General features: G+C 34.3%; 2 protein-coding genes across 4 annotated transcripts in view; both read right to left on the bottom strand.

Annotated features, from left to right (window-relative positions):
* CHD2 (chromodomain helicase DNA binding protein 2) overlaps positions 1-881 on the bottom strand; it is a 103,911-nt gene extending 103,030 nt beyond the window's left edge. For 2 of the 3 annotated variants that reach the window (XM_028495243.2, XM_028495245.2), the window contains exon 1: positions 295-823. The gene's annotated coding sequence lies outside the window, so the exon portion shown is untranslated. Of the gene's footprint in view, positions 1-294 lie in introns of all 3 variants that reach the window. The other variant, XM_055088202.1, reaches the window with a different exon arrangement.
* A 2,147-nt stretch (positions 882-3,028) lies between these two features.
* LOC102991930 (uncharacterized) overlaps positions 3,029-16,491 on the bottom strand; it is a 13,578-nt gene continuing 115 nt past the window's right edge. Inside the window, exons 2-6 of the mRNA XM_055088471.1 lie at positions 16,077-16,481; positions 13,733-13,746; positions 13,098-13,177; positions 8,144-8,213; positions 3,029-3,399 (exon numbers count right to left, since the gene is read on the bottom strand). Coding sequence (XP_054944446.1) covers positions 3,244-3,399; positions 8,144-8,213; positions 13,098-13,177; positions 13,733-13,746; positions 16,077-16,481 — 725 coding nt within the window. The 3' untranslated portion in view covers positions 3,029-3,243. The remainder of the gene's footprint in view (positions 3,400-8,143; positions 8,214-13,097; positions 13,178-13,732; positions 13,747-16,076; positions 16,482-16,491) is intronic.

The following is a 16,491-nucleotide window of genomic DNA, read 5'->3' as shown; positions in this document are numbered from 1 at the left end:
TATCAGGAACAAAGTCCTGACGATGTAACGATATTGTTATAACACAACAGCGGTAAGCACCAAAAAGCAAAATATTTCTATTTTTTCTTTAAAAAAAAACACATAAAAACAGGCTAAACCGAACAGGGAGAATCATCACTATCAATAAGGAAAGTTTCTCAAAGTAACACACTGGATACAAATAACAATCTCTGTATCTTATTGCGTCATCCAGGAATTTCTCATATTTACAGAAAATAAAGCAAACATAAACATATAAATCTTTTAAATTATCACTAATGATCATGAACTTACCTGATCCATGTAGTAGGTCCAAAGCAAGAGTCCTATCTAGTAGTAGAAAAATATCAGATCCAAATAATTAAAAATAAAAACAAAATTCTCCGTTAAAAAACAAAAAATAAATAAAATTATCCTCAAATATGTTAACTGGTCAAAAAAATACAGCAACAATTAATCCTAAAACGGGTCCGGAAGAAAAAAAACCTCATTAGGAGAGCGCACAAAAATGGAGGTGCGCCATGGCTTCTAAGCTGGAAAAAACAACGACCTGGGCTCTCAGTACGGCTGCTTCTTTCCAACAAGGCACGAAAAGAAAGCTCCCAAAAGCTGCTTTTCTCCCTAAAAAAGGTTCGAATCGACCCCAGTAAGTCACTAGGACAGGCAGGGGGCTGCGGGGGCCCCCTGAGGCTGCCTGAAAGTTAGGGAAAGTTGCGTAAAGTGAGGCGAAGGCAGGGAGCAGAGCGCGCTCTCTCTAAGGCACAGCCGCCATCTAGAGCCTCCTTCCCAGCTCTGAGAGCTCTGCCTTTGATTGACACTCTCTACATTTACCCCACAACTCAGGTGATGTACCATAGACCCACCCCTTCATCTCCACCAAAAAAAAAAAAAAAAAAAAAATCCTCCATCCCAGGGAGCCTAAGGACCCCTACCCCCACCCCTCCCTGCCCCTCCAGACCACCCCATCAGGGGGAGGGGGGAGGGTTTCTTAACCCCCTCTGGCTCAAGCACCCTTTTTAAGCCAGAGAGAAATGTAATTTGTTCCTTTTGTCTAAAGATCTGCTAAATATTTCAGTCCTTGAGCTAAAATAACTTCCTCTCTGGACAGGAAGTGGTGTTTTATCAAGCCATTTTGAAAGAGGGATAATTCTTAGAGTATATAAAGCTCAGCTTAAGTATTAATCTTTTTAAAAACTACCCCCCCACATGGGTAAAATGGTTTCTAAATAAAAGCAAAACCTCAACTTAATAAATTAAATTCAAGTCTTGCCTTCTTTAGGAAGCCTAAAAATTATCTAAGGACTAAGTTTAAGGGGGAATTTTCCATCCCAACTGCAAGAAAGGGGTACAACTCAAGAGCGCCTCCCTAGTGTTCAGTTGCATTAGGGCAAAAATTAATGCAACTAGTTTTTATTCAAGAATCTCAAATTTTCTTCATACTTTCACAAAATTCTTTAACCCATTATATAACCTTCCCAAAACCTTACCCAAAAAATTCTCATACCACACTGATTTGGGCAAAACAATGTTCTTAATTCAAGAGCATGGAACTACCATGAAAAAACAAACCCAAGAAACTCCACCTCCAAAACCAACACAACACATATATCTCAACCATTCCCTTGTATTTCAAATCAAATTCTAAGTATATACCCATTTCAACAATGGTAAACTAATAACAATCTGTCATATATGATGGAAAGTTATCAAGTAATGTCACAGGGCAAATTCTCCTAAATATCAAAACCGTGAGATCTGAGGAAACAAATTTACTAATGCCAAAACCAAATTATTCAACACTTTCTCAACAAGCACCCCAAGAAAACATTCACACATCCAAAAAAAATCCAATCAACTTTCCTTACTCAACATTATTACCTGCCAGAACAATGCCCTGCCCTCACTGAGAAATCCATTTTTAGATCTATACCCAACAAAATCAACAATGTCACACCTAGGTAAATGTAAAATCCATAATCAAAACCCAGCTTCAATCCCATACTTTCTACAAGATAATTCTCTACCAAAATCAAAATCCAAAATCTCACTTTTGATTTATACAAACCAACCAATTCAAATCAGCCAATGAGAATACTGCATATATACATCATCGACGTGTATACCGTGGTATTTGACATTAATCACAAATATGGTATGATTAACACTTTCTCACCAAAAGAAAATTAAAGCTGCACTATTACTTGTTCTCCGCTAACGGGAAAATATAATCAACAATTCATTTGGTTTATCAAAATAAAGCCTACTACACCCCATAATAGTAACTGAAACTGATTTTAATTATCAATGAATGAAACCAGTATTCACCTATGATTCAAACATAAGTTATCCATGACATAGTGTGGTTCATTTATTCTAAATTCCTAAATGTACAGAGTAATAAAAATACAGTAATCAATCCTATTTTATAAAATCTACTGCAGACATTATTGCCACCAAAATTTTAAGTCCTTTTGTGAATACCCTAAGGACCTCCCTTACCTTCCCTTATAAATCCAACACCTCTTCACCTAATATTAACTATTAAGATGATAGGAGGTTTCAGTTTAATTTAAATGTTCAGATATTCTACAAGATGTTTTATTTATAATATTTAATAAGCATAGGTAAAAGGGACCTTTTCCATCAAAACAAAATAAATCAGAAAAATACTGTATCACTCATGCTGAATTTTGAGGCAAAAAGCATTTTGTTTTAAAAGTTCATTAAAATCTCACAGCAAATTAAACATTCTATTATTACCCACTAGTTAACCTATTTTGTAAGATGTTTCAAGAAAGCATAAAATAGCATTTTAACTGGACAACCATCTTTTAAAGCACAAATAAATTTCCACAACTTTGTAAAAAGACAAATATTAACCAAGTAAAACATTTTCCAGTACAACATTTCCATTTTACCAGCTTTATTCAGTACACTTTACTGCTGGGCAACTGTAAAGGTCAAAGAGTTATTTAAGGCAACACCAAGTATTTAATGAAGCTTCAGCTTAAAATAAAAGCCCAAACTGAGAAATTTTAAAGTGTTAGAAATTTTATTAAAGTTAACATTCCACAAGATCATACTCATACAAATCAAACTGCAAAAAATTCCAGGCATACAAACTATCATCTGTAATGTGCCATCTTTCTTCTCCAAATGTCAAAAATGTTCTTAATGATACAAAGTCTCTAGAAAGTCAAATTCACTGTCCATTTGTCCTGCGTAAGAAACCTATATCTTCATTCATTTCATGAAATCCATGTTAAAAGAACCCTGTCTTGGTTGTATATTATCACAGCACTCTTGTATTAATCCATTTTTCTCAATTCCCCATAGTGGACTGCCATCTTGATTTCTCAGTGGTAGGGTCCATTTGAGACTCTTCAAGCTGACTGGGTGCTTGATGAAAACATTAAAAGAAAAAAAATGCTGTTGGAATATCAATAATCTTACTCCTTCAGAGAACATCCACCCACCTTGAAGATACTCTTACCATACACAAAGCTTTAATAATTTTATAACAGCTTTAAACTATAAAACTGTATTATATTAAAGTTGTACGTGCTGCACATACAACTTCTCAACAAGAGAATCATGGCAAAACTGCACACCAGTAACAAAGTTCTTTTACTGTCACAGATACACAGTAACCATAAAAATGTGGCAGTGAAGAGTCAAATTTTTAATAGTTAAATGTAATGTTGTTATACTGTCTACATGAGAAGTGAAAACAAAAATTCAAATTCAAAAATTCTGGAAAGCTAAATTACACCAACACTATGGATTCTAAATCTCAATGCAGAAAACTTTCCAAGCTTCTTCAAATAAAACTAAATATGGAAAAGAATCTTAAAGGATTAAAAAAAACCCGAAGCAGTGGATCATAGCAGTTTTCCAGTCCAACAGATCTTAATTAATTTTGCACAGATAACACAAATGGCCAATATAGATGTCACTATCTTTAGCTACATATATGAGAATGCAGGAAATAGGTAGCCACTAGAAAACAAAATGATCAGAAATGCAAAATATCTCCCTGCCTTATTTGATATTTGCCATAAAATGCTATCAGATTTCAAATTCAATACAAATAAAATATTCTCATTGCAAAAACATCAAATGTTCCTCATTTTTAAAAAAAAACTCATTGCTTAAATAATTTGAAGTAAGGCGATTAAGGGAAGCCAGGATATTTTACCATTAAATACATGGTCCTGATTCATCATGATAAAACATAATTAGAAAAAATAAGTTTTAACCCTAGTCTTCTTTATAAATTTTGCAGCTCTCCAACTAAATTTATAGCAATAAAGTCTGAGTGACTGACTAGGAGATTATTAAATATAAGGGCATTTTTTGCTCATTTAGATGGTTAGTACCTTGATTCCAAAACTACAATGAGGATTTGTCTATTATATACAATACAAAAATCTACTTAATAAACCATTTGATTAACCAAGAGACACCACCACTCATTTAAAAAAATACTGAAAATGAGCATCACAACATCAGTAATAAACATCAAACAAAAGCTATTTCTCCCAAAACATTTTTTGCCAATTTCTCTCCAGCCTAAAAGGAGAACTAAAAGTAACTCATTTATTCCCCATATCAGTAAAATATCTTCCACTTGTTCATTCCTTACAATTAAGTGACATATTTCTATATAAAAATATAATAATAAAAATACCATCATTCCTCTTGCAGAGTTAATTATCAACCAATTTCTCCCCAATCACTACTGTTACAATGCAGGATCAAGCTCTCAATGAAGTTGGGAATGTAAATACTATTATGATGAATGGTGATATTAATGCATTCATATCAAGCTAGTCATTTCAATGGCTATAGGTGCAATTTATTCAATCTAGTACATTAAGTGATAAACTCCGTGCTTTATATTCTTCTACCACAAGGTAAGAGGTAAAAAACTCATTGCAGACACTATTAAGAAATTTTTTTAAAACCACATTTTTAAAAAAAATTTCAAAAGAAAGCCCAATGATATTAAAACCATATCAAAACTAATTAATGCACCAGCTTGTGTGGCAAAAATAGAGATTAAAAAATACTAGCATATTGGTCATGCTATCACATATACTGTCATATATTTAACATGGTAAAAAAAAAAAAAGCGGGGGGAGGAGAAGAAAAAGAATTCTACAAGAAAGCCATGATCAATCTGCACTCCTATAAAGCCAATGAAAACCCAGAAGTGAGAATTCTGTTAATAAGCAAAAGTGCTCAGTCAAATATCAAAGCACCTAAAAGAACAGTAAAGGATTAGGAATAAATCCATTTATTTTCATGGAATTCCAATTTCTTGCAAAAATTAAATTAGCAAATAAGCAAAGTTAAAAAGTGAAAAAGAAAGCAGGCATGAGTTCTGAGCCTGGAAATTTTCTGGGTAACAAAATCCAGTTCTTCATCTGTAAAATAGAAGTAACAGTAGTACCTACCTTATATGGCAGTAGTAATGAGTTAGTACATTTATAGCTTTTACATTACCTGGCATATAGAAAGACCTCAATAAATAGACCTCCAATATATCACAGTAACCAAAGTACCTGAGGACCTACAAACTAACCTTAATGAATCAAAATAATTTATATTCCAATGGCCATGATATCTCTGAAAACTCTATAGGATCATGGGGTCAACTTGTAAAAGACAAAACACTTTGCTTTAAAGAGAATTTGATTTTGCATTAAAACAAGATCAGTACAGAAAACTGAGCAGGGTTTAGTATCTAAGCCCTACTACTCCACATCTTTCCAGATTTGTGAATTACTGAAAACATACTACAGAAATGATGGTTTTATCTAGAATTCCATCATCAAACATACAATCTTCAAGCTAATACTATGAAAATTTAGAATTTTTCCACTATGATGTTCACTATTTTATACCTCCTTTTTTTTTTTTTTAGAGCAAATTGCTTGTTCTAAGATAATTTCCAGGAAGAAAAGACTTCTATGGTAAGAAGGTAGTAAGTACCTGCTACTGCTTAAAATCCCCAAATACTGTACATCCAGAAATTAAAAACACAGAATTGAGCAAGGAGGTCTTAAATTCTAATTCAGTAAATTTGTTCAAAAAACACTGGGATATTGTAAAATAAGTTGTTATTTGAAATGCAAGCAAGTGATTCATTACTGGATGTGTTTAAGAGGGGTTCAATTTCCTTACCTCTACTTCCCAGCAAACCCCCATTTTAAGAGCAACAAAAAATGTGCGGGACAGGGAAAGAGTACAAGGAAAAAGATTAATGATTCTTAATTTTTTAAACAAGTGGCTCTAATAAATACTACAATTTGTTAACTGTTAAACCAGTGGGACAAATGGGTACAAAATTACAATAAGAAGCAGAAATTGATGCTTACATGATGATCATTATCATCATGTAATTAAGCTTCTTGGTACTTATGACATAATTTCAATCTTCTTCATATTGACTTTAAATTTGAAAACATTTAACAGTGTATTCACATATTTTGTCTTATTACCAAAAAAGCTTGACTCCTCAACAGGATTAAAACTTATTAACAAGTCTGGGTCCTAAATACAATGTGCATAAAAACTAACTACAAAAAACCCAGCCAGCTGTTGTTCTCAACGTTGTTAAACTATGTTGTTCAACTATGCTAAGAAAGAGTCATCTTAACTTAAGGTTTTTACAATCAAATCTTCCCCATTATCCCATTTAGTTTAAAACTTGACTACATGTCCATTTAAGATTGAAAGTTGTGGTTTCTTGTAACTTTAAAGTTTTTACTGAGTCAAAGTGTTGGCATTCAAGCATACCTAAAAATTAGTATTTAAAGCATTATAATGAATTTCACTTTTTACTAGGTTAGACCCAAAACACTAGTTGATAATGTTTAACAGCAAGTATATACAATAAAAATCAGTAAGTATTTATTGAGCATCCACTATGTGCCAGGCAATCGTTTTAAAATGTAAGGCATGAAGTCAATAAATTACACATTAGGAAAGTTTTCATCTCTGCTCTCACCATCCCCCATTGAAAAAAAAAAAAAACTTCACTATTTTACAGGCCCTAGTAGCCATTTATACAATAGAAGTTGAAGTAGTAATTAGAAGCAAAGATTATCATCTAGAATCTAGATTCCCGAATGTGATTCAAAAAATTACTTTTTATGCAACTACTTAAATAATTATCATACCTAAAAAGTTTTGTCAATAATAAATCCTTTTGAGAATTCATCCAAATTCATTTCTACAGTCTTACCACTAACTCTTTTCCCACTATTTCTCAGATGGGGAATTAGAAATTCCATGGTAGTAGTAGTAACCAAAGCTTCTAATATCAAGGCAAAACCCCAGTGTGGAAAAAAAACTTTTTGTTGGGCTTTCAAGTTTAAGGAAAGCTCATAATTACTTCATTTATTTGAATTACTAACAATGAAATCCATTAAAAAGTACGCTCTGTTACCAAGAGAACCTAAGGGCTTCTGAGTTTTACACATGTGAAGCTGACAAAAAGGAAGGATCCAGGGAAGGAGTAGGCAAGGTTGCCTAACAGGAAAAAATACTAAGTATTTTATAGGGTTTGTGGCCATTAGCTACAGCTACTCTCAACTCTGTAGCTGTAGTTGGAAAGCAAACACAGATAATGTGTAAATGAAAGTGCATAGCTGTGTTCCAATAAAATTTTACTTTTAAAAATAGGGGGGAGTTTACCAACACCCAGATCTAGGGTGCAGGGTTTTGTGGGGTTTTTTGGCCTCACAGCACATACACGATCTTAGTTCCCCTACCAGGGCTCAAACCCACGCTCCCTGCAGTGGAAGCGTGGAGTTTTGACCGCTGGACCACCAGGGAAGTCCTAGGGTGCAGTATTAAAAGCATGTTCAAGTGTGGGGTTTTTTCCATTTTAACTTTGCCTGAGCTTAAGTAAAAAAAAAAAGTAGAAAATAATAAAAGGTTGGAGTAAATTAACACGCAAGATTTTATTAATAAACTTCATATATGTCTTACCATGTTGATTTATTTTTGTACTGCTTTGACCCTCACTAAATCCCTCTATATTTTTACAGACTCTGACTCAGTTACTCAAAATTTTCAAAGTCATATTTAAAATTTAAAAACAAATTAAACATGTAAATTGAGTAAAACTTACTAAATTCTTCCACCAACATCTATTTCGTTGTACTGGCCCCTTAGATAATTCAGCCTCAGGATTCATATTTCTGTAGAAATCAAAAAGAATATAATTGTATGTACAGAAAAAAACAAAAACAGATTTATTTGGAAACTTCAACATCTTATCAGGATCACTAGCCAGAAGACCGAGACATACATGTATTTATAAATACAGTCCAAGCAGAAAATCAAAAGTTCTGATCCAGAGGATCTTAAGTTTGGCTGTTCACAGGGCTCACCTGCAGAATAAAGTTACTATAAAAACACGTTATGTCTCAGGCCCCAAGAACTTCCTAGGTAAAAATCTGGGCTCCCTAACAGACAGTCATGGTTGCAAAATAGCTGTTTAACAGAGCCAACATCACTCCTTCCGTAACAGTACAGAACTATTTTATCTTCTGGTCCTTCAGCTAATCTGCTTTCCAGACTTCTAAAGGAAAGCTTCCATTACCAACCTGGCAAGGCCATGTTTCTCACTCCTCAATATTACTATACTATTTCATAATACTATGTACTTTAATCAACTCTATTCTAGGATAGAAACCTTACGCATAATTTCAAATTTTTTTCTCTACTAATTATCTTGACCTATACAACACTAACCCTTTCTAAAATATGTGCGTGATAAAAATTACTTTTTATCTGGTTACTGATAACCATTACTTTTCACTGGTGAGACTGAAATACCTCATAAACATGGAAGATGTTTCCTGTATCTCATATAAATTTTTGAGAATACAGGTATATACTTTTTCCAGTCACTCCTCTACCAAAGTATGATTATAATAATCACAACAATAAGTAGAACTACCCAAAAAGCTTTGTTCAAAAGTTCAATATTAAAGTGTATCAATTTAAGGACTTTTAGAAAGCAAAAGAAGTTTAGGTTTTAAGCTAAAACTAAGCTACCTAAATGCTTTTTCCATGACCAAGGTTTCCAATTGTTCAAATTATGAAGCAAGTTCCTGATCATCTTACCAAATCTAAATCCCTTTAATCGTTTTAACTAGTCATAACCAAGAAATAGTAAGATCTGCTTCAAGATTTAAGAGCAAGGTGCTAAAATAACCTCTCAACAAGTTGATAAAACGAAGCAATTTACAAGAAACACAGATTATTAAGCTTCCAAATTTAATCTGATCTTATAAAGAAGACAGTTACAGTGAACAATGACAAAACCTAAATCAATCAAGTAAAATAAATTGATTTAACCCCTAAGACAAGGGCAGAAATGACTTAAGGAATACCCATGAAAGAAATGTCTGAGGGAAACCCATCACATTAGTCTGACAACACGCTTATAAAAAGGCTACCTACCAGTACAAGTATGTGGCTCGGGGTGCTCACTGCATCAAAACCAGAGGAGGGCTTGGATCACACTTTGCACCACCACAAAAATTACTGACACCAATGTAACCTACCACTCGATCTCCTTCCCAAAAATTGACAAAGTAGTACACTCTGCCTTCAACGGGGGGTAAGCCAAGTTCATCTTAAGCAGATTACAAAAGTTGATAAATTTGCTCATACTCCTATCTTTAATATTTTGCAGTATCAAGGACCCTCATTTAGTATGAAATTATAGGCATAATATAAATAACAACTTTGATTGCTGGTCATTTTATAATAAAAGGCAAAAACGGCTTTAGTTAAGTCTTAATATTATCATTACTAGCCCATTTGTGCTTTTCTTAAGATTTGGTTTTGTCACCTTTTAAAGTCCTTAAAACAATTTTTACATTTTAATTGAGAATAAAATCCGAGAGCACTGTGAAATATAAGAAACCGTCCACAAAAAAAAGGTACTAGTGATAAAGTCATTAACAGTCATAAGAAAACTCTGTCACAACTCATAAACCATTAAAGTTAAGCAAAATATTTAGCTTGATAACCTAAATTAAAATGATTTTGACTACTATGTAATACACACTTAAGGATATAATTGCTTGTTTGGGAAATATTCAATTTCAAATAAGTGGTATAGTTTCAAAAAACAAAGATTGTTTTCCAAAACACTGCATTATCTAGCTTTACACAATGTATAAATCAAATCGTTGTAGGAAACGTTACTTGAAAGTTATGTAAACAATCAAATCACATAGTTTTTATTTATAAATTTCAGAATATCCCTGAATTTAAGTTGTAAAGGTTAATTATAATCAGAAATAAGTCAATTTGAAAATTAAAAGTTTGTACTGACCCACTCAAATCTGGAAGGGAAAGGTAGAGGTAAGATGAGGATATTTATCTTTGAAATATAGATTTAAGGGAAATTATATAGCTTATGTCAAGCATGTAAGCTATAAATCATTACTTATAATCACAATGCTCAGCTGCAAATGTTACATTAAATGCACTAATCTTTAAATTACTTAAAATAATTATTAGGAAAAAAATTCGAAACAATGCTTTCATTGCAGCATTCTAAATCTATTTTTTAAAGACAATTTCACACCTTAACTGCTTTTTAAGATAAACTTTCCATTATGCCTGCATTTATACTACTTATTAATATTTTAGAACACCTAAAATTAGGGAAGTCAGGTACACTATCGCCCAGGTTTTATGTTATTCAAATAACTTCAACAAAGAAATAACATCCATGATTTGCAATGTAAAAATTACAAAAACTACTTTCCAGTTTAAGAGAACTAGACACTATTTTTACCACACAATTTAGGAGCAAAAATGTATCAAGAGATTGCAAACTCCAAATACTTTATACAAATTAGGAGACTAAGGTCCACAGTGAATAAAACGTCCAGATTACAGGGCTAATTTACATTAAAAGCTGGGTCTCCTGACTGCTGAATCACAGTTATATTTTCCACTCTATCACACACCTCTCATTAATGCAAAAGATGGAGATGTCCTCAAATTACATTTCTCCGCTTATGCCTCTCAACAAAGAAAAAAATCAGAGAAGAAAAGGTAAAATAATTGGTTGTCCACAGTCCAAATTTTTAAATAATCAAGAAACTGTGAACAGTAAATGAAACTTGAAAGAAAATTTATATTCAAAATTACCTATTCCACGTAATCCAACCTCTAATTATTATGTCGTAGTTCATGAAAACCTTTTGTTAACTATGGGGCATGGCTTCTTTCATTTCTGTGGAACTCCAGGGAATTTTTTAAACAGTTATTACCAATAATAACAAACGCAATGCAAGCCAATCACCAACTTGATCAGGTGACTTTTATGATTCAAGAATTCAAAATGCTAAAATAAAAACAAATATTTAAGTTTTTATCACTTCAGGTCTTAAGCAGAAAATAGTAGTAAACTAAACAATGTGTTTATGAAATACAGTAATTTAAAACAACAGTATCTTCAGTTATATTTGCCCCCGTGTGTCCATTATTTCTGTCCACCAAAAATATTGCCAATTTTACAGGCTTGGCTCAGCAGCAGATTTCAAAACACTGACTCTAAATATTATCATGAAGGTCGAAGTACATGTAGGTCTTTTTAAAATGTAACTTATTATAATCCTTTATCTGTTGGTGATAAAAGGAAAACTATACTTCATTACATTAACTTAGGAGTTACTACAACACCTAAGTTATTTTTATCATTAATACTTGACTAAAAGAGATAAAAATTTTCATTTAACATTTCTAATCTTCTTTTAACCATTCATTTTTAATTCTATGGGTTCAAATTACGCCTTTGGTAGGCCACTATAAATTACTGCCAATTTATACTTAAACTTAGGTTAAACTTCACATACATTTGTGCCTTAAGAGGCCCAATTCTCAATTTTTAGAATAGTGCCCAACCACATCTGAATGCCAACCTAATATCCTATCATTTACGAAGAGGAAACCCTAACCTTGGCATTTATGTTAAAGGACCTTGGGATGAAAGATGTCTTAACTTTTTTATATATGTTACATCTTTAAAACATTATTGTTAAAGGTCTAACATTGGGTTTGCTTTTGTACACCGTAATAAACACAAACCTGATCAAACTGCAAAAGAGCTGAAAAGCAAAAATTAAGCTAAAGCAAAAGCAATAAATATATTACCTTTATCACCTATTTGAATCAACAGAATAAGCCAACACCAACCATGAATTTTCCACAAAAATGACAAGGACAAAGGTAAACCTACCCTTACTTTAACTAATTGGTTATTTGGCTATTCTTAAAACTTCCCAAGATATCTCATTATATATTTCCTCTGATAAATCCCTTCCTAATATATACTGCTTGACGGTAGCTTCCCCTTTCAGTGTTAAGAAGTAATTCCTGAAAATTCTGTACATATTTTTTTCATTCATGTATCTAATTTTAACATGTCAAAATACCATACACATATTGAAATTATTTCTTCCTTTTATGCTTTAAAAAGACTAAGCTATAGATCAGAGGTCTCTAGTCACATTCTAGTTTCCTGTAAGATAACTTATTTTTGCACCTGTTTGGAAAAGACTCATAAAAACAGGTAAAAATGAGTATTTTAAATCCATTACATAATAACTAGAATATGAAAGGGTCTACTAAGTTTTTGAAATATAGTTCAAGATAAATCAGAAGATCTGCAAATACAAAATTCTAGGCCATTTCTAAAATGTAATCTGCATCACCAAAAAAAGGGCTAAAGAATGTACATTTCAGATTGTAAACATACATAATTCTGATGACTCAACTACTGATTTAACCGTCATTCTAAAGCACCATTTAATTGAAAAATACTGAATGTCTCACTGCTGATGTAAATTACATGTATCAACTATTTTAACATTAAACAAAACTGCTTTTCCTTACACAAAACTACTTTGATGTAAGGAAAGAACTTGATGGGCTTTTTCTCATCCCTTTTTCGACATAAGGTCTACAGTTTATGTCGCACTGACAAACTTTAGTTGATATTCTCCTGTTGGTAGCTATTAGATTTCAGATGTTGGATAAAAACATTTACTTACTTGCTATGTAAAATACAGACTATCGCAAATATTTCCTTTATCCTCAAGGATAAAATTCCACGGTCTTCAAAATGGCATACCTTTTGGGGGGAAAAAACAATATTCTAAACAATTTATTGATGGAACCACCAATAGCCAAATACTAGTATGTGTTTTAAAACTTTTTATTACATAAAAGAAAAAATAAAATCTATGCTCACAAAACCCGATTTTTAAAGCATTCTTTCCTAAAATCCATTAGTATGAATAGTAACTAGCTTAAATTTCCCCAAAAATTTATTTCTTTAAATATTTAAAAGATTCAAACTGTTTGCACAGTATATTAGATAGCAAAAAAGAAAAAGCGTATCTTTGGTTTATGGTTTTCCTCAAAGTATAATCAGTCTTTTCTTGTTCCCAAAACTAAACAAAGGCTTAAAGGACCTTCAGTATTTTAAACTATTCAAAAAGCACATTAAGTTACAATGGCTATGCAGATACACTTTTCATACGATGAAAAGGTTTAAAAATCTTGTAAGATTATTTCAGATATTTACTCATAATCACCATTCACTAAAAACATATATTATCAAAGAAAATAAAAACCTAGTAAGTTTACTTTTACGTCAAAATAATAAAAATTTACCCACTCTTACCTCAAATAAAAGAGCTGTTTGTTCAGAACCATCATCAACCAAATGTAATTTTAATCTTGTAAGTTACCTTTAAAAAAAAAAAAAAGGAAGATGATTATCAATGTTTTGATTTTTAAACACTTCTTGGCCAAAGTTTCAGTGTGATGAAACAATGAGAAAATATTCCAGAGACAAAGATCATTGGACAAATTCAAGAAATGGCTCATCGACAAGCTACCTGTACATTTCAAGGTTGCAGTTATTTATCTTAATATCTATCAGTCTTTATTTTCCTCATCTTTTGGTTGTATGGACAAACACTAGAGATTAAGATATTAAGATTAAAAACAAAAAATTCACATCTTTGTACAGATTTAAGATTATGACCTTGTTTTCATTTTTATTCTTTTGATGGCAAACAATACACAAAAACAAAGGAAAAGTTTACCATTTTTAAAGACTAAAATCAACTTAAAATTTTCTTTACCATCTAGAAATACCTTTTACAATTATGAGCAATTAAAAATTACCTCCTCCAGGAGAAATTAGTGAAGTTAAAATGGCCACTGGTTACTTTAAATTTTTAAACCACAAGTTATTTGATCTCACCAAGTGGGATATTAGCTTCGTCTTTAAAGCAAATCTAAAACATGTAGTATCTATGACCTTTATTCAATTTCAAACTGGGCTCTAGAACATTTTCAGTCTCTCCCTTCCCCCATTTCTCCTGTAAAAAGATCTTAGGAGGTTAAACTGCTAACAATTATTCTACATTTCGCTATTCAAAAAAACTAGATTCAGAGTATTAATTTCAAACGACTTGCAGTGTTCAAAAATTTCAGAAATGTTGATTTGAAAAACCAAAATTGTTACTTAAGTCTCTAAAATCAAGATATGCGCAACTGATGCAACGTGTACCACTATATGAATGCCATTAGGAAAATAAAACAATGTCACTGACAAAAATACCCTCAGAAACACAGTCCATTACACCAGTATCTCTTATTTTATAAGTACTACGTAAATCTGCCCAACACTATTTTTACGTAGATCTGCACCTCTACAACACCAGAGCTACCGCAGGATGAAGACAAATATATTCTAAAATACACAAAGGTTCGTGCATTTGTGGTTTGTTCTTCAAATCACTAAACTCAAATTCCCTCTCAGACAATTTTTTAAATTCCTAGACTATACAGAGGACTCTGCAAATTTTTTAAAAACCAAAATACACTATTAAAATACTGTTCCGTTTTTAGCATATCTGGATTTTTAAGCATGCAACAAATATGGCTCCTCTTCATCGCCCATTACCGAGCAGTCCTACTTTAATATTTACACTACGAGAAAGTAACTTCACAAAGAGATTTGGTGTCAGAATATTCCTTTGTAAAAGTTCTGTCGACCATGGCTTGTGATAATACACGTTATTTTTTAAAATCATCAAATGATGAACTTAAACTTTTAAAAGTCCAGAAACTAACCCAAGTACGGTCTAACATTCAGGTGTGATAAGTTACAGATTACGGCTCCTTATGACCTTTTTAAAAGTAACCAACAATAGATTTAATCATTGTTCAAACATCAGAATGTCAAATAATTTTGGCGTAATTACTCAGTAAAATAAACTACCTTAATCAAACGTCATCGTCTAGCACCGTAATTAAAATCTATTTCTATTAAACAGTCTTGACGACATAGTAAACTTGTCTTCGTAATTTTTGAAATACCAGAAGCACTCCTCCAACTTGCATTTTTAAGACAACCTTAACGTCACTAAAGGTTTGAACAAGAAGCAAGTACCTTCTCATCTGCAACACTGCAGCCGTTTTCAAAATCGGCTTTGAAAGAGTTAAAAGCCAACACCCAAAAGAAAAAAAAAAAACAAGTTTTATTTTTGTTGAAACGTAGTCAGGGTTCCATTGTTCTTTTAAATTCGAAAACGAAGATGAGTTCCCACCTCACCGGAAAGGGATTAAAAACCTCCCCCGTCGGAGAACCTGAAAAGGATTTTTTTTTTTACCCTAAATATCAAAATAACTCACCAGGACAGAAAGGGGCTCTCCTCGCGCAGTCCCCTTCAGGCTCCCGCCCGCGGTCACCGCCGCCGCCCCTTTCCCGGCGGGGCCGGTCCCGGCAACGAGGCCACCCCCCGCCCGGTCTTCAGCGGGGCCCCCGCGCCCCCAGCCCCGGGCCCCGCGGCGCTTCCCGCCCGGAGAGCCAGAGAGCGGCGCCAATGGGGCCGTTAGGGGAGAGCCGGCCGGCGAGGCCCGGCCCGCCGCCCCCTCCTGCTCGCGCGCTCAAGGACATTTTGCTTTTCCTCCCAAGGACAAAGGACAATAAACGGAGCCGGGGAGCCACTCACCAGGTCCGAGCGCCGCGGTCGGCACCTCCTGGTCGCCCGCACCCGAGTCCCGCGCCGGGCCGCCCGCCCGAGCCTCCCGCCCGTACCGGGTCGAGCCGCCCGGGCCCCGGGGAGCCGCAGCGGCCGCTGCCGCAGCGGCGCTTTCCGCGTCGTGGGCCCGGCCGCCCCGGGCGCCTCTGTCGCGGGCTCCGACCCCGGCGCGCGGCCCGCCTCGCCCCAGCCGCGGCCGCTTCGCTCCCGCGGGCCTGCGGGCCGCCCGGGCGCAAGTCCCCGCCAGCCGGCGGGCCCCGCGGCCGCAGCGGAACGCCTGACAGCTCGAGTGCTGCTGCCTCTCCGGCCATCTTGTGCCGTGTGTGTGTGGTGTCTCTCTCCCGTCTCCTCTCTCGGCTTTACTCCCTCCTCCTCCTCCCCCCCC

The sequence above is a fragment of the Physeter macrocephalus genome, chromosome 11 (assembly GCF_002837175.3).
Source record: "Physeter macrocephalus isolate SW-GA chromosome 11, ASM283717v5, whole genome shotgun sequence".
Lineage (NCBI taxonomy): Eukaryota > Metazoa > Chordata > Mammalia > Artiodactyla > Physeteridae > Physeter > Physeter macrocephalus.
This window is presented reverse-complemented; position numbering and strand designations above follow the sequence as displayed.